This window comes from Colletotrichum fructicola, assembly GCF_000319635.2.
Source record: "Colletotrichum fructicola Nara gc5 chromosome Unknown KSG_Nara_v1_contig05, whole genome shotgun sequence".
NCBI lineage: Eukaryota > Fungi > Ascomycota > Sordariomycetes > Glomerellales > Glomerellaceae > Colletotrichum > Colletotrichum fructicola.
In genome coordinates, this window is record NW_027094055.1 from 3,675,193 (window position 1) to 3,699,292 (window position 24,100).

At 55.1% G+C, this 24,100-nt stretch overlaps 9 protein-coding genes across 9 annotated transcripts; 6 read left to right on the top strand and 3 right to left on the bottom strand.

Annotated features, from left to right (window-relative positions):
* Nucleotides 1–1,156: 1,156 nt before the first annotated feature.
* On the bottom strand, nucleotides 1,157–1,785 carry CGGC5_v009714 (uncharacterized protein; the record flags this gene model as incomplete). Its single annotated transcript, XM_032021820.1, has 2 exons — nucleotides 1,157–1,544; nucleotides 1,634–1,785. 2 exons carry the CDS (start codon nucleotides 1,783–1,785, stop codon nucleotides 1,157–1,159), a joined length of 540 nt encoding a protein of 179 aa, XP_031881327.1.
* Nucleotides 1,786–2,598: 813 nt separating this feature from the next.
* Nucleotides 2,599–3,360, top strand: CGGC5_v009715 (uncharacterized protein; the record flags this gene model as incomplete). Its single annotated transcript, XM_032021821.2, has 1 exon — nucleotides 2,599–3,360. The coding sequence occupies one exon, from the start codon at nucleotides 2,599–2,601 to the stop codon at nucleotides 3,358–3,360; it is 762 nt and encodes a 253-aa protein (XP_031881323.2).
* A 226-nt stretch (nucleotides 3,361–3,586) lies between these two features.
* CGGC5_v009716 (putative enoyl reductase) lies at nucleotides 3,587–4,669 on the bottom strand (the record flags this gene model as incomplete). The annotated part of the gene is made up of 3 exons (XM_032021822.1): nucleotides 3,587–4,254; nucleotides 4,315–4,539; nucleotides 4,633–4,669. 3 exons carry the CDS (start codon nucleotides 4,667–4,669, stop codon nucleotides 3,587–3,589), a joined length of 930 nt encoding a protein of 309 aa, XP_031881322.1.
* Nucleotides 4,670–8,637: 3,968 nt separating this feature from the next.
* DCP5 (Protein decapping 5) lies at nucleotides 8,638–10,669 on the top strand (the record flags this gene model as incomplete). Its single annotated transcript, XM_032021824.1, has 4 exons — nucleotides 8,638–8,654; nucleotides 8,749–8,784; nucleotides 8,842–9,082; nucleotides 9,287–10,669. 4 exons carry the CDS (start codon nucleotides 8,638–8,640, stop codon nucleotides 10,667–10,669), a joined length of 1,677 nt encoding a protein of 558 aa, XP_031881324.1.
* A 988-nt stretch (nucleotides 10,670–11,657) lies between these two features.
* rqc1 (Ribosome quality control complex subunit 1) lies at nucleotides 11,658–13,793 on the top strand (the record flags this gene model as incomplete). Its single annotated transcript, XM_032021825.1, has 1 exon — nucleotides 11,658–13,793. The coding sequence occupies one exon, from the start codon at nucleotides 11,658–11,660 to the stop codon at nucleotides 13,791–13,793; it is 2,136 nt and encodes a 711-aa protein (XP_031881321.1).
* A 999-nt stretch (nucleotides 13,794–14,792) lies between these two features.
* atx1 (Metal homeostasis factor atx1) lies at nucleotides 14,793–15,222 on the top strand (the record flags this gene model as incomplete). The annotated part of the gene is made up of 2 exons (XM_032021826.1): nucleotides 14,793–14,880; nucleotides 15,056–15,222. 2 exons carry the CDS (start codon nucleotides 14,793–14,795, stop codon nucleotides 15,220–15,222), a joined length of 255 nt encoding a protein of 84 aa, XP_031881316.1.
* A 1,739-nt stretch (nucleotides 15,223–16,961) lies between these two features.
* CGGC5_v009720 (uncharacterized protein) lies at nucleotides 16,962–17,876 on the top strand (the record flags this gene model as incomplete). The annotated part of the gene is made up of 1 exon (XM_032021828.1): nucleotides 16,962–17,876. One exon carries the CDS (start codon nucleotides 16,962–16,964, stop codon nucleotides 17,874–17,876), a length of 915 nt encoding a protein of 304 aa, XP_031881252.1.
* Nucleotides 17,877–18,643: 767 nt separating this feature from the next.
* rps-5 (40S ribosomal protein uS7) lies at nucleotides 18,644–19,533 on the bottom strand (the record flags this gene model as incomplete). The annotated part of the gene is made up of 3 exons (XM_032021829.1): nucleotides 18,644–18,961; nucleotides 19,089–19,272; nucleotides 19,394–19,533. 3 exons carry the CDS (start codon nucleotides 19,531–19,533, stop codon nucleotides 18,644–18,646), a joined length of 642 nt encoding a protein of 213 aa, XP_031881151.1.
* Nucleotides 19,534–19,955: 422 nt separating this feature from the next.
* rps-25 (40S ribosomal protein eS25) lies at nucleotides 19,956–20,570 on the top strand (the record flags this gene model as incomplete). The annotated part of the gene is made up of 5 exons (XM_032021830.1): nucleotides 19,956–19,958; nucleotides 20,043–20,078; nucleotides 20,147–20,152; nucleotides 20,265–20,481; nucleotides 20,545–20,570. The coding sequence occupies 5 exons, from the start codon at nucleotides 19,956–19,958 to the stop codon at nucleotides 20,568–20,570; spliced, it is 288 nt and encodes a 95-aa protein (XP_031881253.1).
* Between the last annotated feature and the right edge of the window lie 3,530 nt (nucleotides 20,571–24,100).

Here is a 24,100-nt window from a genome sequence, read left to right on the forward strand (position 1 = left end):
TGTTGCTATTAGCCCAACTGACCTACCCATGGTCCTCTTGAGAACTTTTATACATCTTTTTCCGAGTCAACAGAGATCAGCAAAGCTGCTTCATGACTTTCAACCGTCTACCTCTCACAGGGCAGTCACGTCAAATAGAACGAGAGAGGCGGTGCCATCAAAGTTAGTCTTTACATAGCAGCACGAAGGTTGAAGATAAATCAAGGGGAACAAGATCATGCGTAGGCCATCTGTACCAGCCAAGGAGCAGTTCCAGTACAGGGTGCCATGTAAAGATCAGAATTGTCGAACCAGCGTCAGCGGATGGGGATTCTGGTTAGCCGAGCTCTCGGCTGTGTCTTGTCGTCCCATTTTGGGCACTTTGTTGGTCGCCCAAGGGATTTATTTTAGCAACTTTTCTAGCGCATACTAATCTGATTATGCATGTTTTCCACACTCTGTAAAGCATACCATGAGTCGTGAAGGCAGTTTGTGCCGTTCCTGCCATTACGCGGTCTCCTCGGCTTTCTCGTATTTGCCGTCAATACTCCGTCTAGATCTCCACCTTTTGGTATCCCCTGCGCAGGATCAAACAGCGAAAGGAACGTGAATAATAAAAGGCAGTGCTATCTCGTTTTCGCGTTGCGACGTCGACTGTGGGTCTGCCTGATAGAAGTCATAGAAGTCAACGGGAAATGGCCATTGGGGTGTAGTCGCGCCCTGACGAGTGCCCTCCGGAAAAGTCTACCTATTTAGTCCTATAGAGTCATGGGTTAGCGAACACTACCGGGAGGTTAAGACTGCGTGATGGAATGAGCAAGGACCAACAGGAAGAGCTACTGACATGAGTAAGAGAGACGTTTGAAGTAGCTAAAGGTAATAAAAGAAAACATTCATGAATGTAAAAAGTGAGCGCATGAATGCCCGTAAGAGCCTTGGCAAGGAGTAGGTCTCAGGGCGCGAGAGCAAGACAACTTGGGACAATAGTAATATGCTTCATAACGTTCCTGTTCACACAACTCATAGATTCCGTAGCTTGAGTTGCCATTCTTCACACATTTCTACTGTTCAATTCTCCAGTCCGAAGCCTTGAAGTACTCAAGTAAGTGGAATTTGAAGGATTGCTAATTCCTCATGAGTCTCTCTACCCTGCGACTACCAAGCCTTACCGACTCTGCTAGGAAGAAGCCTTGTCCACCTTGATGAACAAGTCCTTCTGCGAGTCAAGGTAATCAAACGCCCCCAGGGGCACGCCCAAGTGGCGCAGAATGCAGTACGCAGAACCCAGGTGGAAGTGGAAGTTGGGGCACGCGTACTGGATCGCGTACGTGTACCCCGTGAACTTGAAGTTGCCCATCTTGGACTCGAGGATGACCTCGGCGTCCTCCTTGCCCTCGAACGACTCGGGCGGGATGGCCTTGAGGATGTCGACGGTGCGGTCGACACGGGACTGGAGCTGGGGGAAGGTCGTCTCGTCGTCTGCGAAGAAGACGTCCTCCTGCTTGCCGAGGCGGGTTGCCATGAATTTTGCGGTGTTGGAGCAGGACTGGACCTGGTAGTCGAGGCTGTGGGTAGGGGTGATGTTAGTCAGGGGTGGGCTTTGCGGGGAGGAGGTGGGTGGGCAGGTAGGTGGATAGTTAGGGAGATCACGGACCCTCGCATGTCTGCGATGAGACGGAACTTGATCATTTCTTGGGGGTCGAGGCCCTTGTCGACGCAGTGCTTCTCGGCTTTGGTGAGGATGAGCTTGAGGTTCCCGAGGTATTTGATCATCATGGGGATGGAGGCATTGTAGAGGGAAACCATCTCGGCGGTGTTGTATGTATTTTTCTTAAAGAGCCAAAAGAATGACTTGGACTCAAAAACAGAGTAGATAGTGATCTAATGAATAGAATAATTCAAGAACATTGTATGCCCGCGGGCAGTTCTCCTCTATTTATTCATGGTCATTGTCTACTGTCTCGAATGAGAGACACCAAAGTACAAAAGATCTTTCGTCCTAAAGGCTGCTCAACGACCCCGCCCTGGATAGTACATGTAACCAAGGCCGACAAGCTTCAAGTTTCGTAATGAGGCTGTCGTCTAGCCATTTTCTGTCTGGCTTGCTAATCCTTCATAGGCAAATCAGGAACGCTCCATCAGACAGCATTTGGGCAACGGCAAGTGCTGACGTGAGGTGTCTCAAGAATGAAGGAATACACAAAGCGACGTACTTCCGATGCGCAATCAAAGCTCTCAAATTCCTGTGAAATTGTACAAAGGCACGCTAAAACAGCTGATAGGAAGCGTACCAGGCCCCACGGTGCCGATATCAAGGGGCCGTCGGGACGGTCCCGGCCCCACTAATGACGACCCCACCATGCGGACTTGTCAGCCAAAGCTCCCCCGCAAGCTCTGATTCGTCCACACCGCGAGTTACCCGATCTAGATAGGTAGGACTACTTTAGATCCAACTCCCCTCCTCTTCTGCCTCGCGAGCGTCCAGCCACCCGGGACGTTTCGCGCATCTTTGATTACATATCGCGGCACGGCAACTTCGGATATCTCTGCTCACCAACGCGCACGCGCGCGAAGTAACAAGAAGAAAGTACCTCCTACCGGCCCACCCACCCCGGCGTCATGTTCTCCTCATCCTCGTCCTCCGCAGCGAGGACCCCTGCACCGCCGCCGGCGCCGGCTCCGGCGTCGTCAACAAGCACCGCGACGACGTCCCAGCACCTCAGCGTCTCCAGCGCGGCGCGCCCGCAGCAGTCGCAGTCGAGCAACACCTCCGTCTCCGAGGGTCCTCCCGGCCCCGCTCCGCAGCAACAGCAGCAGCTCCACCAGACGCTGCCCTCCGAGGACCAGCAGCAGCACATCTCGGAGGCGCGCGCGGCGGTGGTGGCGTCCATCGGGAACATGCTCGACGGGGAGCTGCAGACGCGGGCGCGCATGTTGCACTCCAACGCGGCGGCGCTGGACAAGCAGGAGCGCGACGTGGTCAAGGCGACGGACGCGCTGCGGAAGGAGAACGACAAGTTGGCCAAGTTCACTGTTGACGCGGCGCGGCGGGTGAAGGAGCTTGGGAACGTGCAGAACTGGGCCGAGGTCCTAGAGAGGGATTTCCTGGTGTTGGAGGAGACGTTCCGGTTGGTTAGGGAGGGGAGCTGCGAGAGTTGCGGGAGCGGGAGTTGGAGTGGAAGCGGCAGCTGGAGCGGCAGCGAGAATGGGGATGTGAGGATGGGAGAGGGCGAGGAGGGTAAGGGGAAGGGGAAGCAGGTTGAGGGGGCGATGGAGCTGGATGGGAGCCATGAGAATTGCTCCGAGGCAAGTCAGAGTGTTACTGAGGCTGGGTCGAGTAATGCGAAGGGGTCTGAGACGACCTCTATCTCGACGCTTTGACGGACGGATTGAACGGGACACGATACCACTTTACGACGTATGACACTTTACGAGACGAGATACACGCGGATGCAGCGGTAACGACTTTGCGCCTGGATTATTGGTCTATATGTCTTGTATGAACTTCATAATACATCTCATAACTTTTCGTCAGGCCGCCAGTATTATCACCTGGCCAGGGCAGGCATGCTTTGTTCATAGTTCGGGCTCGCACCTAACGAGGCGCTTAGAAGATGCCGGGCAGCAGGACAAACTTCTTCTTCTTGTAGGTCTCGGGGAACTCCTTGCGGTATGCGCGCTCCTTGCCCTTGGCCCACTGCGACATCTGAACGCCGCCGATGACGATGAAGAGGAGGACGGCCCAGCTGCGGGAGGCGATGACGACGCCGATCCAGGAGATGATCTCGAACATGTAGTTGGGGCAGGTGACAAGGGAGAAGCCGTAGCCGCGGGGGATCTGGCGCTCAGTGCCGCCGCGGGAGCGCAGGCTGGCTAGGTTGAGGTGGACGAGGGCGTTGGAGGCCTCGCCGAAGAGGAAGACGATTGTGCCGAGGACGTCAACGGCGTCGTTGCGGGCGAGGGCGGTAGGGGAGATCGGGGAGTAGATGTGCCAAGCGCAGAGCAAGCCGGAAAAGGCCCAGTAGAAGAAGGAGTTCTTGAAGATGTTGCGCATGGGCATGGTGTTCGCGGAGAACTTGTGGACGAAGAGGGTCTCGTACTCGCGCTTCATGAAGTGGCCGAGGAACATGGCGAAGACGAGAAGCTGGGTCGGGGAGAGAGACTTGTTGGAGGCGCCGGAGTAGATGTAGGGCCGCAGGGCGACGAAAGCACCGTGGATGAGGAGAGGGCCGAGGTACTCGATAACGAAGACGGTGCTCCATGCCATTTGGGGGCCTGTTGTAACCACAGTTAGCAATTGAGGGTGTTGGGACAGGTAACGAGGCTTCAACATACCGAGATCCTTGACGAGAACCTGACCTGCGGACATCACGGCGGCCTCGGTGCCAATCTGCGCCTTGCGGTTCTTCAGAGTCTTTTGCGTGGCAGGGTCGAAGAGACCGACGCGGTTGAAGTCGCCCAAGCCCGTCTCACGGGCAATGAGCTTCTTGACATCCTCAACGGTGGTGTCGGGGGAGATCTCGATCGACTCGGGGAGCTTCTTGACGGGCTGCTTGGGAGCTATTTGGTACGTGTAAGTTTATTTTTCTTTTTAGACAGGGGGCTTCTAGTCTGCGAATTGCTCAGAACAGGAGACACAAAGAAAATACTTACAGCGACTGCTCAACTTGAGCGTAATTTTGGCGGCCATTGTGGTGATTATTCCCCCCAGAAGTGTTGGAGTGTGGTGTGTAACGAGCTGCACTTGTGGTAGGGTTGAAGGATTGTCTTGAAGCTGGAGGGGGGTCTTCGAATTCGTTGGGAACCATGCAGTGCTTGAAGCACGGCCGTTGCATGGACACCTCGGCTTGTGTGGGGTCGCACCGAAAGCGCACTTATCCCGCCTATTCAATTAACACATGTATGCGTTAAACCAACTGTTAAGGGTTGAGGGCATCGCGACCTCATTGATCACGGTGAACATTTCAAAAGGCACAAAAAAGAGGCTTATAGACTCATATAGGCAATCTATTATATGTATGTACATAAGAAATCCAAAGAACGAGTTCATACATGCCCGGCCCACAAGAAGCCGCACTACTTCATGAGATTGGCGTAAGTTACGAATAGGGGCCACAATGAACATTAGAAATAATCTCGATTATCTGGTCTTTGGTCTAGATAGACGACAGCGAAAAGACGTCTTAACGGAGTTCGAAGAAAAAATTGAGGTCGAGAGGGCGAAAAATCTCAGTGTGGCCTTCGGCGGTGGAACCTACGACGCCGCATGTGGGATCTACATGTCATCCTCATAACTGTCGCTGAGTTGGGCACCTTCATGATGACCTTGAAAACATGAGACTGAAAGCTCCCAGTAGGTACTCTGCCGGTATAATGGATAGGCAGGAAGGTGCAGGAAAGTGTGCCTCTATTGCGGAAAAAGCACCTACCCCTAGGGGCTGGACTGTCTTTTGCGACTTGCGCACCCTGACTGATCAGAATCACGGACCCAAGAAAACAGCCTCCTTTTTCACCTTCGAATGACCGTAAGCCAGACAAAATGGTGCCGCGTGTCGACGACATCAGTGTGGACTTCTCCATGCAACAGTTCCCCAGCCTCGATCGAATTCCCTAAGGATTCCCCCCCTCGAAACCTTGCCGAATCTGCAAGCAGAAAACACAAAACTTGCCCTAGTCAGATTTGGACAAGTTCGCGATTCTGTGCGCAAAATAATTGCGTGCATTTCCAAGGGTTGTCCATAATCATCTTGTTTTGCGCTTCCAAACCAACCTCCTCCTGACTGTGCCGCCCAACTTATGCCAGAGAGAGTGTGTGTTCCGTGTACCTCTGTGACTAGAAACAAGTGGCTTTAAATGAGTCTTGATGGTCTTTGGGTCGTGTTCTGGATGTGGTCAGCCCATGGAACAACTTCTTTATCGTCGCCTTCCTTGTTCGGCCGAAGTGAACTAGGTAGTCGAGACAAGTTCCTGCGTCCTGTTGGGTTTGATCAATATTCTGGAAGTCTCGCTCGGAAAGTCTCAGGGGCAGAATACGTACGGAATAGTCCAGTGTTCTGGGTTATGTTCGATGTTCACCCTGAGGTCGGCTTTGGTCCGAGTCGAAGAGGTTGTTTAAGCGGTCCTGGACCTGCCTTTCGCTCGCTTCGCCAGTAACCTTCGCGACGACCTCTTGCCTCGTAGCTGCCTTGCATAAAGCAGACGTTCTACAAGGCTGTCCGTAGGTAGGTACACATCTACACCCCCAGGTTTCCGTCGAACTTCCTCCGCATCAACACCTAACGCTCTGAATCCGCCCGCACCACCGACGGATTTTCTCATCGTTACCATCATTTTTCGTCCATCGATTTTCTGCGCGACGCGCCGGCTTACCTCGACGTTCCATTCCATCCTTATTCGCCACCTCTTACCCTCGCAGTCGACACATTCGCTTCTTATCGTATCAATATCCATCAACTTCGGCATGCCCTTGTAGAACGAAGGGAGTCGGCCAGCGGTAGCACCCATCCATACGGATTCCCTTCCCAATCACACCACTGGCCCCCGATCTCGTGCCAGATCGCGTCGCCCATATTAATCCGAACGCGTGCTTGCCGGATACCAACGTCGTCATGACCCAGCCACAGAGTAATCCCGACACCATCGCCGCTGCCTCCACGCCAGTCTTCGAGCGCCACCAGGACGACAGCTCTCCGATTTCAGCCCATCATAGGTCTTGGTCTAGCTCGCCTTCCAATTTTGATGGCGATACCGACATTGACCGAGATGCCTATAAACGATCGTTAGCAAACCGGCCTCCGGCCAATGCGCCTAAGGGGCCGGCAGCCGATCGATTTCGCGGACAGAACCAAGACAGTCGGCCACCGCCCAACGCTCCGACTGGCCCTGCTGCTCACAGAAAGAAGGAAGTGAACCGGAACCATTTCGGCAGATCACATCAGCAACCGGTAATCCCAGCCGTCGCGCATCCGAATTCCAAAACGTGGTCTAGCAAGGACTACAAGGAGACGAAAATGTTCGGGAAGGGAATGGAGCAGATGAAATATAGGCGCATGGCTAATTCTCCTTGTGTCCTCCGAACTGCCTCGGAATACATGATCCTGAGAGAAGAAAATTTGCAAAGAGCCAAACAACACATTGCGTGGAAGAAGCAGCATGACAAAGAGGAAAGGGATGATCGAATAAGCAACAACAAGAATACGTCTCTGCCCTGCGAAAAGCTTTTATCGCGCGAGTTGTTCCCGAGGTGCTCCGCGCAGATATACTGGCATGCCGGCTCCACCAAGGGCCTCCGAGACTGGCCAACTTCCAACGACTTCAAAAACCATGGAGATAGGAGAAACGAGCGAGGAAAGAAGCAAATTCTTCCCCTGGACGAAAGAAACGAGTTTCAGCCAATAGACTCCAGAAAATCAAACGGCGCACAAAAGGACGCGGCGGCCTCAGACGATCAGCAGATCAGACTCAAAGAGCTTCCTAAGCGGTGCCAAGAGCTGATCAAGGACTTGATCGACGAGGACGACGAGAAGAACACTGAGAGATATGTTTAGGAACATGTAAGAGGGGGATGGGAGGAACATGGATGGTACCTGGTTGATGGGCGAGCAACCATGCTTTGGCAAAATACCGTTGGATACGAACAGAATTCTTACGATGCTTGGCTTGACTGGCAGCGGATTCACCAGCAGCATCTAAGCAGAAAGAAGCGGCTATATGCTTTACAGAGCATCCCAGAATAGGCGTATCAGCGCCACGGAGCGAGAACGGTTTGATTGTGAGTGGCCGGTTGGATGGCCCAGGGAGTACGGGTTTGCGACATTATTGAGCTCAGGGTTAGCATATATCGGAATCCTAGCGACGTGGCAATGAGAGCAACATTTCCCTCGGTTTTGAGTGGTTGATGACAATTGTTGATCCTCTTCTACTGACATGCTCGTGTGGGTTGAGAAAGGGAAGTTGAATTTTAGTCAGGCCGAGAATAGCCTCAAAGAAGAGGCGCAACTAGCAAAATTGGCATGAGTGCAAAGTCAGCGCAATTGGAAGAGCCTTTAGCTTTATGGTGAGTTGGCCTCCGGCATTTGTCTGTTTGAAAGCAGCGCGCCTTAACTTTCTCAAAGACCGACGTGGACATCAATGTCCTCAGACAAGCTTCAGTACAAAGTGAGGTGAGGTAATCCGGAGCTGGCAAGCTCTCCCCGCACTCAGCCAAGGAGCAAGAGCTGAGAGCTCAAGTAAGTAAGGTATTGATCCGGAGTTCAGCCGGACCCTCACGCCAGGCGGGCAGCAGCCAGTGGGAGGGCTCCGTCCTAATGCGGCCAGGTGAGGGGTGGAGACCTCAGCCTCTCGCTTTCTCTGTCCTTTCAAACTCCACGTCCAGGCTTCTTTCACAGCTCAGTGGTCCGTCCTGGTCAAATCTTTCCTCCACACAAATAAACCTCCCCTACTCGCTCTCCTGCCTCTTCACTCCTCTCGACACCACTCCCGCCCCCCCGATTCCATCCCCCCATACCATTGCGCATCCTCCTCCCGCGTTGTATTTTTTCCTCATTCTATCCAGCAGCGCATCAATCGCAACTTGATTTCATTTTTCCATTTCCATCGTTCCGCAGTCGCGACTACCAGCTTCGTTGCGTGCTTTACGCGACCCCTCGCACAGCCGAGATGTCAGAATTCTTAGGGTACGGAGACCTGTCCACCACGCCCCCGATCCACTCCCATCGCGTCTTTAAATGCGCGCAATCTTACTTATTTCGCTAACTTCCTTCTTCTTAGATCTCGCATCTCCCTCATCTCCAAAAGCGACATTCGGTAAGGACTTGGTGGACGTCCACGTTGCTCCCCAGTCCCCTTGCTCATCGCCTCTAGATATGTCGGCGTTCTTCACGAGATCAACTCGGACGAGTCCACCGTCTCGCTCGAAAATGTCCGCTCTTTCGGCACTGAGGGTCGGAGGAGTAGACCCGAAGAAGAGATAGCACCTTCCGATCAGGTTTACGACTACATCATCTTCCGCGGCAGCGATGTCAAGGACCTGAGGATCGAGGACCACCCGGCTATCAAGGAGAACAAGCCTCCTGCTATGCCCGAGGACCCGGCCATTGTCAACGTAAGTTTTGTCCACCTTGCTCACCTTCCTTGACAACGCCTGTATGATGAAGTATTGCGGATGTAAAAATTATCGTCTTGTCGGAAAAGCGCAAAAACGATGTCGAAATTTCCGTTGCCTTCCTTCTGACTCACGGCTCTACTCTGTCTTGGAATATGCACAAGTTTTTCGTCTCTGGACATAGCTGACAGGTTCCAAACTCAGGCTCGCCCTCGTCCTGGACAAGGATCCAACCAACCGCCGCCGGCACCAGGCTTCGGTCAGCCTCCTTTCCAAAACAACTTCTACCCGCCCCCTGGGCCATGGGGACCTGCCCCTGGGCGCGGCGGCCCCGGTGTGCCTGGTGCTGGAATGGGCGGCATGCCCTACCCTCCTCCTCCGGGCTGGTTTCCTCCCGGCCCTCCCGGCCAAGGTTTCCCTCCTGGACCTGATGGGTGGAACAACTACAACTACCCTCCTGGCCCCCCCGGACCTCGTGGTCCTCCTGGCCCTCAAGGCCCCGGAGGTGCGCCCGGCCAGGTCCCTGAGAACCGCGGCACGCCCGGCGCTCAGGAGGCGAAGCCCACCCCGATCGGCGCTGCTGGTGACAAGCAGAAGCCCGCTACACCGGCGGCACAGGGAGCCCCGAGTGAGCCCAAGGCGGCTCCTCAGCCCGGCCTCCAGCAGGCCCCTGCACCCACCCCGCCAGTCGAGTCGAAGCCTTCGGTTGCCGAGGTAAAGGCAACGGCTGCTTCTTTGAACGCAGCTGGCCCTTCCAAGCCTGTTGAGTTGCCTGTGCCGACGGGACCTAAGAACCCTGCGCGTGTTCAGCCTGCTATTCCTCTGGCTGCGTCCATGCCCAAGGCCTTCCCTGTTCCTATTAACGAGAACACCGCTGCTCAGTCTGCGCCCAAGGCCGCCGCCGCACCAACGGCTGCGACTGTGAGAGATGCCACCGAGGCCGCAAAGGCCGCCGTTGCCCTCGCTATGGCCAACATGAACGCTGGCGCCGCTGCCGTCTCCGCTCCGCCCCCTCAGGGCAACGGCAACGCTATGGACAACCTTACTAAGAAGGTCAACGAAATGAGAGTCAATGCTGCTCGGACTACGCCCGGAGGTGGACGTGGACGTGGCCGTGGCGGACGACAGGGACAGGGCCAAGCCAAGGTCGACGTCCCCGATGCGGATTTCGACTTTGCGCAAGCCAACGCTAAGTTTAACAAGGACGACTTGGTCAAGGAAGCCATCGCTGGCTCTCCCCTGGGCGAGACCCCAACCAACGGAGCTGCGCCTGAGGCGCCCGCTGTCGAGACGACCGGTGCTAACCCACCGATTGCATACAACAAGACACGGTCATTCTTCGACAACATTTCTAGCGAAGCCAAAGACCGCGCCGAGAACAACGGCCAGAAGCCGGGTGGTCGTGAATGGCGCGGCGAGGAGCAACGCAAGAATATGGAAACCTTCGGCCAGGGCAGCGTTGACGGTGGATACCGAGGCTACCGTGGCAGAGGTCGCGGCCGAGGCCGTGGCTATGCTGGTCGTGGCACAAGAGGTGGATTCCGCGGCCGTGGCGGCCAAGGTGCCACCCCTCCGGCTGCGAACTAGGTGCAGCATGCGATTCGGATGTCTACGGTTAGATTGCGTGGCTTCGCCGAGTGAAAACCACGGACTCGAAGAAGAAAAGTTCATGATTTCTATGGACGTCATTCAGTTTTGCATGGAGATACTGAAAGGAGTTCCTTTCAAAACACTTTCTATGATGTATTATCACTCCCTCGATTATCGGGTTTTCTCGGATTCCGTTGGCGACGGAGCACTGGGCTGGCAAGTCCCTTATTGGTTTGGCCAGAAGGGCAGGAATCATAGGACTGCTATTTTGATACGCATGGGATCGGCTGGAGTTTGGCAAGTGGTAGCCGCAAGAGCTGCGGTCTCATGATTGCGAATGACGACAAAAGGAATTTCAGGCGTGGTGGCAAGCATTAGGTTCTAGGAAAAGAACGAGGGAGAGATCCATGCGATATGGAATGACGAAACGGAAAAGCAATTTTTTTGGTGGTATTCCTAGAAACAGGCAAGAAGCTAACGAGGTGAAATCTGAGCCTCGTTTGCAGAAAATACAAAGACTGTCAATCGCCGCCATTGAAAATTGCCACACCGTGCTTGGAGAACAGCTTCTCTCGTGATGTTAGTCGTTGCCTCGCCGTTAAGGACCATGCACATTTTGATAATCAACAACTCACGACGGAGAGATGCAATGAAGTCATCAGTGCGATTTGCTTGGACGATTCATTGTGCGGCCCTAATTTCAGGGAGTGTTACTGGCCGAAGTGTGTGGTTGAGTTGAGGTTCATCTGGTTTTGCCTCACAAGAGTTTGTAGCTGTACGCTCCCTCACTGTACCTGAGATGCGTGTAGGCCAATTTTCTGCCCCGCCTAACCCCGCCACACGTCATGTTGGCACTTCGGCGTGACGCATTACTGCAAGCAGCCTTTCCGACAGCACAAACATTTCCCCTCGACTTCCATACCATTTGCCGCATTTGCCTCAATTGCACAAGAACCACCACGAAAATTTCTACAAGCCCGCCATTATGTCGAGCCGTCAGCTTCGCAAGCTGCAGAAGCAGCGAGAGCTCGAACAGCTCCAGGAGACCAAGGCGGCCGAAGAGTCCAGCGAAGATGACGAGCCTGAACCCGCACCTATCAAGCCCCGCCAGAGCTTGTTCGCAGCCCTAGGTGGCGGCGACGACGACGATGATGACGAGGACGAAAAATCCGATGATGCCCAGGAAGAGACGAAGGCTGAGCCCGAACCCGAACCTGTCCCGCAGCCAGCAAAGAAGAAGAATAAGAAAAAGAAGAAGAAGGCCAAGAAGCAGGCAGCGCAGAGCAAGGACGAGTCGGAAGATGAGAAGGACGACGAGATTGGCAGAGCGCTTGAGGAGCTCAGCGCTGCCCGCAAGAACGAGTCGAATGCCGCGGCCAACCTTGCGCAGCGAAGCCGCGACGTCGACGAGCTTTTGCAGATCAATACCCAGTACCTTCGAGCCATCAACGAAATGCGCGCGCTGTTCGGAAAGGAGGCTATACAAACGGCGCAGGAAGAGGAGAGGGCTGAGCTGGAGGCGGCGCGGAGAGCGCAGCGACACACAAATCAGGGCGTCGACCTCGAGACTGCTCTCCGCGGCGACCCGCGTAAGAAGCTCCCTGAGATATCCCTGCGGCGCAACGTCTTTATCCAAGGAAAGGAGACTTGGCCCCGTGCTACTGCCGTCGGTCTGGTCATGAAGGAAATCAAGAAGGGCACGGATGGTCTCGTGGAGTTCGCCTTTGTCCACGAGCAGGCCTACGACAATGTACAGATAATGTTCTTCAGCTGCGTACAGCTGGGCGATCCGATGCAGCTGGTCCAGCTGCTGATGCGACACCCTTATCACATCTCGACCCTGCTTCAGGTGAGCAAGGTCGCCGTGCAAGATCAGAACCAAGCTCTTGCGGCAGACCTCTGCGAGAGGGCGCTGTTCACGTTCGGCCGGGCTACGACGTCTGCTTTCCGCCAGAAGCTGGAGCAGGGCAAGGCTCGCTTGGACTTCCGCCGCCCAGAGAACCGCGAGCTCTGGCTTGCTGGGTACACATATCTCAAGAGTCTGGTCCGCAAGGGAACCTACAGGACAGCGCTAGAGTGGGCGAAACTGCTCTACGGCTTGAACCCCAACGACCCCTACGGCATGAAATACTTCATCCACGTCCTTGCCATCCGCGCGCGACAGGCACAGTGGCTCGTCGACTTCCTCAACACCCCGGAGTATGTGTCGGACGAGACGGACGATACTTACATCACACAAACGCTAGTCCTGGCCAAGCTGCAACTCGGCGACCCTGAAGGTGCAAAGACGGCCGCTGTGGCTGGTATGGAGCGCCTCCCGTGGTTGTACTGTGCCATTTTCCAAGCACTCAACCTCGAGGCGCCCCCTCCCCTCTGGGCTGTGCAGCCTGACACTGACGAACGCGATTTCTGGACACGGCTCTATGTGCACCAAGCAAAGGATATTTGGAACAACACCCAGGCGATCGAAGTACTCAAGGAAGCCGTCAAGGTTGCGAAGAAGCCCACAGAGAGCCTCCCGCAAGACAGGCAACCAGACACCCGGACGGCCAGATGGGTGTGGCTTGAGGATGCGCCGAGTCTGCTCGGCGGCATCCCGAGGTCGATCTTGACGCAGGAGCCCAACTACGCTTTCGACCCGCTGCCGCCGCCGAAGGAGTCAAACATTTTCACAAGTCAGGGAACGCAGATGCCCTGGCGCAGCGGACCAAGTGAACGGGATATGCTGGCTCAAGAAAGGCAGCTCATGAACATGCTGAGGAGACAGCAGGAGCGGGCCGCTGTGATGGGCGGTGCTGGTGCGGCGGGCGCTGGTGCCGGAGCGATGATGGGTGCGTTCCCTGATGATGACGAGAATGGCGAGGGCAATGCGTGGGAAGGTGATTTTGTCATCGACGATGACGACGACCTTGAGGAAGGCGATGGACGCCAGCCGCCGTCCGCCGGGGTTGTGGCGAGACTTGCGGACCTGCTGGCGTCCCTGGTACCTGGCGGATGGCAGGGTGGGCTTCCAGACGATGACGAGGAAACAGTTCCGGAGGACGACGAGCTGCCGCCGTTGGTGGACGCCGATGAGGACGTCGAGGACAGCGAGCCCCGGATGCCTGGTGGATTCCACTAGAGTGAATATCTGGAGGATTTGCTGGGCTGGCCCGTTGAAAAGTTGTCCCTCCTCTGTAGTATACTTAGACAAATAGAGCCGCAAACTTGCATGGAACAATTCCATTGACACATTGAATCTCGACAAAACTTGCCGTTGCCCAGCTCATGAAGACCCGGGCTCATCTGCACACGGACCCCTGCACCCCGTCAGTTACCCGAGACGGGTTCGACCGCACGCGACATCCATGGAGGAGGGGAGCTGGGCGCAGCGCGGCAACCATGGTGGGAGGGACAAGAAAGGACACCTTGAGCTTTCCCGAGCTTCGGGACTGAGAGACGCTGCTTGCTGCACAAGCACCGTCGATCTGGAGGGGAGGGGCTGTTCAGGGGCAGGACCTTGGGACGCTGCAGGTGTGAAAGGCGGCGATGATGTGAAATGAAATGCGCTCAACGGGTACGGGCGGGAATGGGGCACGTTTCAGGGGAAAGGGACAGACACTTTGTTGAAGTCTTGCTGCAGTGCTTGTTGCTGGTTCTTCTTTCTTTGGGCGGGAGCCATGCTGGAGGTGAGCAAGTTTCAGAACGAGACCTTCGGGGGGTGACGGCCGATTGGAGCGCTGATGCCGGTGTCCGGGGGGCTGGGGGGCGCTGCTTCGGGTATTAGGTGTGCTTACCTGACCTGAAGGGAGCTCTTGCGCCATCGACGGCTGAAGCGCTCGGTGGGTGGTAAGAGGTATGCGATTCCACGGTAATTAATAATGCTGGTTTGGGATGGATATATAATCAACGTCGTCTCTTCCTCCTCATCTCATTGTGAAAACGTCCCTTTGTCCCCGAAGTCGGAAAGAACTATCTCATCTAGCGCAGCGGAGACCATACCTACACACAGAGCCGCTGCCCCTCTTTTTTTATTGAGCTATCCTACCCCGCCAAAAACGCCATTCCGGAACATCTTTCCATCTACCGACTACAACCACCAACTCTCCCGAATTCTCTTTCGAAACCACCCACAATCAAAATGTCTGAGCACACTTACAAGTTCAACGTCAGCATGAGCTGCGGCGGCTGCTCCGGTGCCGTTGACCGTGTTCTGAAGAAGCTTGATGGTGAGTGCTTTTCGCGGAGAGAGCATGTTCCGTGCTGGACTGGGTGTTTGCTGCACATGTGTCCTGGCGCGAAAACGGCGGTGACACCAGAGGCAACCCTTGCGATGCTCGCAACACGATCTCCTGGGCAACATTTGAAGCTCAATGTTCGCTAACGCGTGGATCCTCTTAACAGGCGTCAAGTCCTACGAGGTCTCCCTCGACAGCCAGACCGCCACCGTCGTCGCCGAGGAGAGCCTGCCCTACGAGAAGGTCCTGCAGACCATTGCCAAGACCGGCAAGAAGGTCAACTCTGGCAGCGCCGATGGTGTTGAGCAGAGCGTCGAGGTTGCTGCCGCATAAGCCTTCTCTCCCTCTTGAGAGAAGTGCGCGCGGGGCAGGAATATGGGGAAGAGTTTGATACCGAGAGGATGAACTACTGCTGCTGCTGGGAAAGCCTTTTTTGTGCGAGGAGTTACATTTCCGGGTTTTGGACACTACCTTGCCTCTAGGGCGATGTCCAGTGCTTTTCACGCATGCGAAATACAGAGGCAGAGATGCCTTCGTTGAGGACAAGTTTGTGGACGACGCTAGACCTACATTCGTGTTGTTGATGTGACTGGATTCGTGCATGGTCAATGGATTAGGACTCATGGAGTCGTGATCCTTGAACATATTCCCATAATTGTCGTACTGTAGACGTCGCATCGTCTTGGTGCCCACGCTGCCGACCAATGCATCCAAGAGTTTCTACTATTGAGTCCTAGAAGCCTTCATCGCCCTTCTACGCCGGATTTCCGCCTTTTCTGGACTTCTGCCACGTCTTCTTTAGGGTGTGACCTTGATAACTTGATCCTTGATGTGTGCTTGCAGTCGAACTTGGCATGCGCTGCTCGTCAGCCACATCAAGCCGCTCGGATCTCCACGTTTATAGAGGTTGATGCGCAACGAAAAGAGAGTCGCTCATGCATATAGCCTCTCATGTCGGTGTGCATAAATACGGAAACAGAGAGACAACTACACAATAAGAGAAATAAACCCGTAGCCGGCCCCGAGATACGGACGATTGCTCCGGTGCTGGAAGACGTAATCCGACAGGGAATAGGCAGGGAATGAATCAATATATGCTAGGACGCATCCCGAAACGAAGCCAAGCAAAGAGCACTCTCACCTCTCAAAGCTGGACCCTGTCTCCCCGCACATTCATACAGTTGCACTGGTGACAGGGCTACTGCCCGAGTTGCTAGATCAAGCTCGCCGCCGTTCATGTTGCATTGTGTTTGGCCCCTCGGATTCGCGCGTCGATCTTGATGCCTTGTCCAATAGCATGTTTTCCAGTCCACACATGCAGGAAGCACACGTGAAGCAGAGGACCCTGAGAAACCTCAGATGGACGCAAAGGTGAGCCAACTCGAGAATGACCAACTGCTCCTCCGGAGTCCGGTCCTCACAGGGTCCCCACACACGCCGCTTGGATCGGCGGCTTGAACGCCACCCGGGGGACCGGGGAGGTGTACCTACAAACGTCATTTCATGCCCTCTACCACAGGCAAACCCCGCCCCATTCCCATGTATCGGCGGCTGGGTGCATTTTTAGAATTTTCTCCTGCTGCTGGGAAGACGGACGACACCTTGAGCACATGGGATGCGTCGCAAAATCTGGATGGTGGGAGCAGGAGTCCAAGTGTTCCCGGATGACGACCAGGGCTGACTACCTACGTTAGACTCGGTGGCGGGGGTACTTTCCCCGTTTTTCTGTTTGCTTGTGTGTGTCCTTCCTGCACCTGTCAAGCGCACTTGCACTTGCCCTCTTATTAGTGTCTGCCTTAACCTCACTCATGCGCTTGATGAAATGAGACGAGACTTCTAGGTTGCCTCTTTCCAGATTTGAAAACCTGAAGCTGCCATTAAAGACACACACTCCTGACGTTTTGTCTGTTTGAGCTTGACTTCAACCTCGCATCAACACATAAGAAGAACCTACTTCTAGAAGCGAACCCCAAGACCTGTTCGTCGCATCTCACTCAAACCCAGGCCCTAACCTACAACGTATTCTCGCAAATAAAATAAAAACAAAACTCCCCTACACGACCACCGCCAACATGGGAACGCCTTTTGTTTCCCTCCTGGAGCCGACCAGACTGGACGCCTACATTCGCGGCCGCGCGCACGATGAGCAGCCCGCCGCCATACCGAAATTGTTCTGCGACGCCATGGAGGTGCGCGAGGAGGTCTTCGTGAAGGAGCAGGCCGTGCCCGCGGAGAACGAGTTCGACGCCGACGACAGCCGCGCGTGCCACTGGGTCTCGTACGCTTCGGTCAGTAAGGTCGTCGAGCAGGAGGTCCTCGACGCCGACGGCAACATCGTCAAGCCGCGCCGGAGTAGCACCCGCGCCACGCCCATCGGCACCATCCGCCTTGTGCCCTTCCCGCACGACCCGCACCCGAAGGACGGGGGCGTCTACTGGGACGGCAAGCTCGAGGAGATCAAGGTGGGGGCCGGCGGCGGCAGCGAGGCGGTGGAGACGGCCACGGAGGAGATGAAGAGCCCCGTCAAGGAGGACGGCGTAGTGGGCGCGGCGGAGCACGTCGGCGAGGAGAGGCGGTCGTCGGCGGCGCGGCCGTTTGCAGGGCCGGACCGCGCGACGGACCTGCACGACGGGATCGAGCCGTACGTGAAGCTCGGCAGGCTGGCCGTGATTGAAGGATTTAGGGGACACCGGATTTCGCTGCTGCTTGTGAACACAGTGCTGGCATGGTTGAAGGAGAAACCGAGCTATTTCGACCCGAGCATCAAAGAGATGGGCCTGGAACAGATCGGGGCGTCGACGGCGGAGGAGGTGCCCAAGTGGAAGGGACTGGTGTGCGTGCATGCGCAGAAGCAGGTTGTGGAAATGTGGGAGAAGATGGGCTTTACCGTTGACGAAGGTATGGGGACTTGGTGGGAGGAGGGCATCGAGCATAAGGGCATGTTTATGCGGCTGGACGTTCAACCCGAGACCACCCCTCTGGTATGAGGGGTTGGGCATTTTTGGGCCTTTTGATATGGTCTGTTGATGAGAGGCAGAGGGAGGCTTTCGAAGCATTCGGGGAGAGCTTATGACTTATGATTAACGATGGCCAGTCGTTTACTTTTCTGGACGGACGGTCCACAATATCCTTATTATACTTGCTTCGTAGGACATAATAGAGGTCGGTCAATGCCGGACAGTTATCTCGTAATTGCATCCTAGTCCATCATCTCTCGTCATCACACATGGCTTCTTATGGGGAATCTCCAGGGCACAGCGAGATAGGCGGGATGGCTAAGGTATTTGATCATGTGCCCTCTGACGAGCTTGGCTTCGTATTGGAAAACCACCTAGAGCCGTAAGAGACAAGATGCCGTAGCAGCGTTCCCCATTCCCGAACGCGCAAATGCAAAAGGGCGCAACACACATACACTTTTCCTTTTACGAAGAGGTAGAAAAAAAAGGATGATGATTGCCCTGTAATGTAATACCACGCCTCCGTTTGATGTTTGTCCCCAAAAAAGCAAAGTTTTTTTACGACGTAAGAAGGTAGGGTCCCATTTCTTTCGACGGTACTCCTAACGTTCCCTTCACAGGCGTGAGTGTGTGATGAAGTTTTTGTTTTTCCTTCCAAAACCCCAGCACTCCTCCCGGTCCCCCAACCAGATCTCTTGTCCCAGTAGCAATTGAAACCCACAAACCCATGCTCGGGCAGTAAAGGTCCCTTTTTTTCCCCTGACGACAAAACCACAGCAAAAGTGTGGCGAAACCCTTTATCGGTTGGACTTGGCGACACGCTCCAGCTCGTCCTTCTTCTTGATGGCGTACGAGTTGCTGCTGCCCTTGGCGGCGTTGATCAGCTCCTCAGCAAGGCACTCGGCGATGGACTTGACGTTGCGGAAGGAGGCCTCGCGGGCGCCGGTGGTGAGGAGGGAGATGGCCTGGTTGACGCGGCGGAGGGGGGAGACATCGACGGCCTGGCGACGGACGGTACCGGCGGAACCGATACGGGTGGAGTCTTCGCGGGGACCGCAGTTGACGATGGCGTCGACGGCGATCTGGATGGGGTTCTGGTCGGTCATCAGGTGGATCTAGTGGTCGCATGTTAGCTTTCGATTGTGTTTTTTCGTTCCCGTGCCTGGCTAAGCCCCATGTGTGTGCGATTGGACTTCTGCTTCCTTCCGAGGGGTGCATCAAGGTGTTCCGGGGGTGACGTACGATCTCGAAGGCGTGGGCAACGATGCGGACAGCCATGAGCTTCTTTCCGTTGTTGCGGCCGTGCATCATGAGGGAGTTGGTGAGGCGCTCAATGATGGGGCAGTTGGCCTTGCGGAAGCGCTTGACGGCATAGCGGCCAGCGGAGTGGGTGACATAGACGGGGTTGCGGAGGGAGATGTAGTCACTGTTCGATTGAAGTCCCAATTAGCATCGCAAGTACTTTCTCGTGTTGTCTTGTGTAATTTTTTTTCTTCTCGTGTCGTATTCGTGTGTGCGCGCTTAAGGAGGGGGAGGGAGAGGCTCACGTCAGAGAGATGTCGCGGACCTCAACATCGTAATCCCACTTGTTGAAGAGCTTGACGTTGCCAACCTCCTTGACGACGTCCTTGGGAAGGACGTCGTAGGTGGCGACGTTCTCGACCTCGATATCACCGCCGTCAGACATTTTCGCTCGACCTTTTGTTGGGGGGGTTAGTAGGGAACCTTGGAAAAGGGAGTCTCGAGTGAACGAAGGGGAAAATGTGGTGGTCGTGGATGTGAAGATGTCGAAGAGCCAGTATCTCACCCCAGCTGTGGATAATTTTCGCCTCGAATGCGGTGGCCCAGCCCACAAGGGCTTTCTCGTCTGGCTGGCTGCAATTTTTCCCACGCTTCGACGTCGCCGAAAGTGGGGCACCGGTCGCGTCGGGACCAATCAGCGGCGATTACGTCAGGAAATTCTTAGGGTATTGGAGCCCTGTGAAATCCGCGGTGGTCTGAGTGGAGGCGCTCGCCTTTCCCGACGACCTCCAAGTGAACTTAACTCACCACCGCAAACCCGCCCCAGGTGCCTGATATCCCACCGACGACAACCAGAAATCAGACAAAATGGTACGGGCCCTTATTCGAAGGCGACGACGAGATGCTGTCGACTTGGCGAAAAAAAAGACATGTTACTGACTGTTCTCCGTGAAGGCGCCCGCTGCTGGAGCTAAGAAGCAAAAGAAGAAGGTTCGTTTGATACCACAATTTCCCACTTCGTGCGATTCGGTCCAAATGTTTGCTAACACCTGAAATAGTGGTACGTATGATTCTTGTGTGTGTGCGTTGTGCGATCGAGAAGAAAACCGACGACCATCGAACCACCTCCCCTCTCTGTCCATCGACAAGCCGACTCACGCATCGCACAGGTCCAAGGGAAAGGTCAAGGACAAGGCCCAGCACGCCGTCATCCTCGACAAGACCACCTCCGACAAGCTCTACAAGGATGTCCAGTCCTACCGCCTGGTGACCGTTGCCGTCCTGGTCGACCGTCTCAAGATCAACGGCTCCCTGGCCCGCAAGTGCCTGGCCGACCTCGAGGAGAAGGGCATCATCAAGCCCATCGTTCAGCACAGCAAGATGAAGATCTACAGTACGTCGACGGAAGCCCATTTACTCGTCGAGGACAGAACAAATCAATCTAACAATGTTACAGCCCGTGCCGTCGGTGGCTCTGACTAAACCCTTTCAACCATCAGCTGGTATGCATGACGAAAAGTAAAAAAACGGCATCGGGAGGACAATTGGGACGGATTGGTCACTTATCATCTGCCTGGTCAGGAGGCTTTACAGATGCTCGATGAAGCATTATACCTTGGGCCTTAGGGATCGGATTTGCTTAGCATCGCAAATGGAACGGAGTTGATCGTACATCCGCTGCTTCGTCAGTCAAAAAATAGACCATGAACAAGTCCATGCCTCCCAATGACGGCCGCCCCGGTTTTCAGTGCTTCCTGTGTGTGTACTATTAATACTCTGGTATCAGGGCCATGGGAGTCGTCTTCTACCGAAAACCCGCGCGAAGAAAGGTCAACATGCGCCTGGACGTGTGGCTGCTTCAAGTTTCATACGGAGCCCAAGAGCTCTCCCGCGGTTGCTGAATAGGAGATCATGACACGGTAATTACGCTTTGCGGTGCTCGACAGACATCTCATTGCTCATCAGGGTGCCGTTGCTGCGTTGCTGCGTCGACGGTCAGGCGCGGGGCAAGTCGTCAGCATTACTTGGGCGAACGAAGCTGGCCAGTATGGGCCGGGTCCGAGTTGAGTATTACTGCTCCTTGACCGAGGAGAGCAATGGCTCGGTGAATCTTCACCTCCGCTCGTCCATGAAGACCCGGGAGGACGGATCACTGTTGGATCTTGTCTGTGACAACCCAGAAGATACCGTTGACGCAGGGCCCCTCGTCTGAATGCCGTCGACGTCCGAACGCGCTAGGGACATGGCGCACGGAGGAGGCTCAACTCTGGAGAACGACATCGCGCGCGAATGACAGCAGAGCTGATGAGAGCAGCTTCTCCCCTCGGACCTTGGGTATGCGGACGGAATTGAAATTCCCAAAACAACTCGGACACTGCCTCAGATGTAGCTGCTTCAGCTGAGCAGCTTATTTTGCGACGAGCTGCAAACGTTGTCCGGTCGATTAAGCTTGTTGCCGTTGCTTTTATGTCCGAGCAACGTGGCCATCATAGAATCTTTCGATAGTGGCTTCCTCATCAAACTCTAGAAGCTACGAGGGCGATATTAGTTGAGCCTCATTCAGCGCCACTCGGGCGTTCTCTGGCGTAGGCTAAGCCTATGGTCTCGCCGACGCGATGGAAGGCATGCTGCCTTGCACATTGAAACCGCTCTCGTAGTATCATCATCGACTTCTTCTGACCAGTGACGCGGGTTTTTGCGACCCGTCATGTAATTACGATTGTGTGCACAGCGAGTGGAGCGGAGGCCCCGCGTTAATCTGTCACTCGCTAGAGGTTATTACTCGCATTGGCCAAGCTCGGAGAGTCGGCAAGGTCGATGTCGGAAAGGGAGTTTGCGTCATTGTGTCTTATTGTCCATTTGTCGCAACTTGGATCATACGAAGGCGCGGCCTTGCCTTGCGCTTGCGAGGGGCATACGGATACGCAAGAATCGCGCAAGGTTCGCGCTGGGCTTGTTCTCAAGAGTGGGCATGGCCCCCCGTGGCCGCCTCACAGGGAGAGAGAGAGAAACAAGGGAAACACTGTCTGGGAGGAGAGGGGGAGGAGATGGAAAATCCCCAAGCGCGGGTGCCCAAGATGTTGGATGAGGCCTGGATGAGGCCCATGAGGGCTCCGGGAGTGGTTGGAATTGAGGGTTGGCGAGATTAAAGAACGACCAGAGGTGTTGGCGGCTGGGCGCTAGGGCGGGACTTCCCTATGGCGCTTTGATCAAGTTTGGGGGTGGTTTGACCAGGAAGTCAAATTGATTAGGGCGGTCCGAAATTTGATGTCATGTCAAATTGACAGTCGCGAAGTTGCCCCCTATTTTTCCTCGTTCTGTAGTGCTGAAGGAGGGGTGATTTGTGAGATGAGATCTGATGGTGTTGCGCACGATGGTTGGGTGTCGCACACATCGAGGCCTCGGAGGTTTGTGCAGGATGAACAGGTGGCGGAGAATACAATGCTTGTCGACTCGTCGAGGTTGTCGAGGTTCCATTGTCAAAGAGACGGACGGCAATGTCGCGGCACGTCTGCAGGGTCTTTCCGTTATCTCTCATCTGGACAAAGATCTGGCACATGATGCGGCTGCAAGACTCGGACGTCATGTGGTGGCTGGCGAATGACAGTTGGGGAATGCGCATGGCATGCATGCGCCAGACGACTCGTCGCAGCTGACTGGCTGAGGCAAGGAAGTCCGAACAACTGCAGTTAGTGATCAAGATGGGGATAAAAGTGCAGAGAAACGAACAGGACAGGCCGGGTGATTTGGTTCGTTTCGACAGCGAAAGACCGTGTTGGGGATGGAGGGGTTAATTTGCGGGCATGATGAGGAAGACGAGGACTGGGGAATGAAGGATGTTTAAGGTAAGGTGTCGTGGGATAGCACTGCTAGGTAACTTTACTGATGACTGGTTGGTGGTGGTGTTCGTGGACTGGACTCGTGGAGAGGCGTTGTTCGTGATGTGCTGCCACCTGCCCCGAAGGTGTGGGGTACGTACCCCCCGGAGGTATCTCGTCGTGTACCTTAGGGAAGGAATGTGGCCGAACGTACTTTGAAGTACTCTTTTCCAGGGTCCCAGCTGCACATGGAAGGGGCGAGGGAACATTACCTTACCTTACCTTAAGGTAAGGCAGTCTCCCGCTCCCCGCTAATGACGGGCAAGGCCTGGCGTTTGTCCTCGCTAATTACCTTAGCATAGCGCGGTCCTTGAGCTGCAGGTCCGTCGGGCGGCAGCTGCATATGGAACTTTGGTCTTTCTTGATCAATGATCATCCACCATTATCACCATTGCCGCCCCAACCTGCCCTGCTTGTTGACGGCAGTTCTGCGCCGCCTCGGCCCTGCCTCGACTACCGACCAACGGCATGTTCTGCCCGCGGGGGACTGAGGGACTGCTTACACCTAAAAAGCGGCGACACAAGGCACTATGCGGTCCGGACGGCGGTCCAAGTCGTCGAGACCCGATACTGGCCTCAAACAGCCCCCCCTCGGTCGTCTTCATGCTTTTCGGGGGGTGATCCCCCTCCCCAAACCCCTTGTTGACGTGTGCCTGCGCCTACCAACACTTAAGTATTGCTGCTGGCCATCCATCACTGAGAAAGGTGTACAATGTGTCGCTGTAAAGGTGCCAGGAGCCTAATTTATGCGGTCAACTCCATGCGGGCCACCCATTTGCGGTGATTTTTAGATTTGGATCGCCTGTCCCGGTCAGGTCCTGGTCGCATGAACACTCCCACTCCCACTGCTCCTTCCCCCCTTCTCGCTGCTTCTGCGCCCAATTGACTGGGTCTCGAGGCCTTTCCTTTTGCAGCTGATTACAGATGGTAACCTGGTAATTGCACCTCCACCGCCGGGAACCAAGCAATCATCCACCACCACCCACATCATGGCCCATGAGAGGGGAAGGGGAGGCCATTACATGTCCTGTCGGGTACACCGTTTGGCCTTCTGGGTAGGTACCGTACAGATAGACAGACCACTGTGTGTGCCTGTGCTTATGCTTGCGCCTGTGCCTGGCCCTTAACCATTCC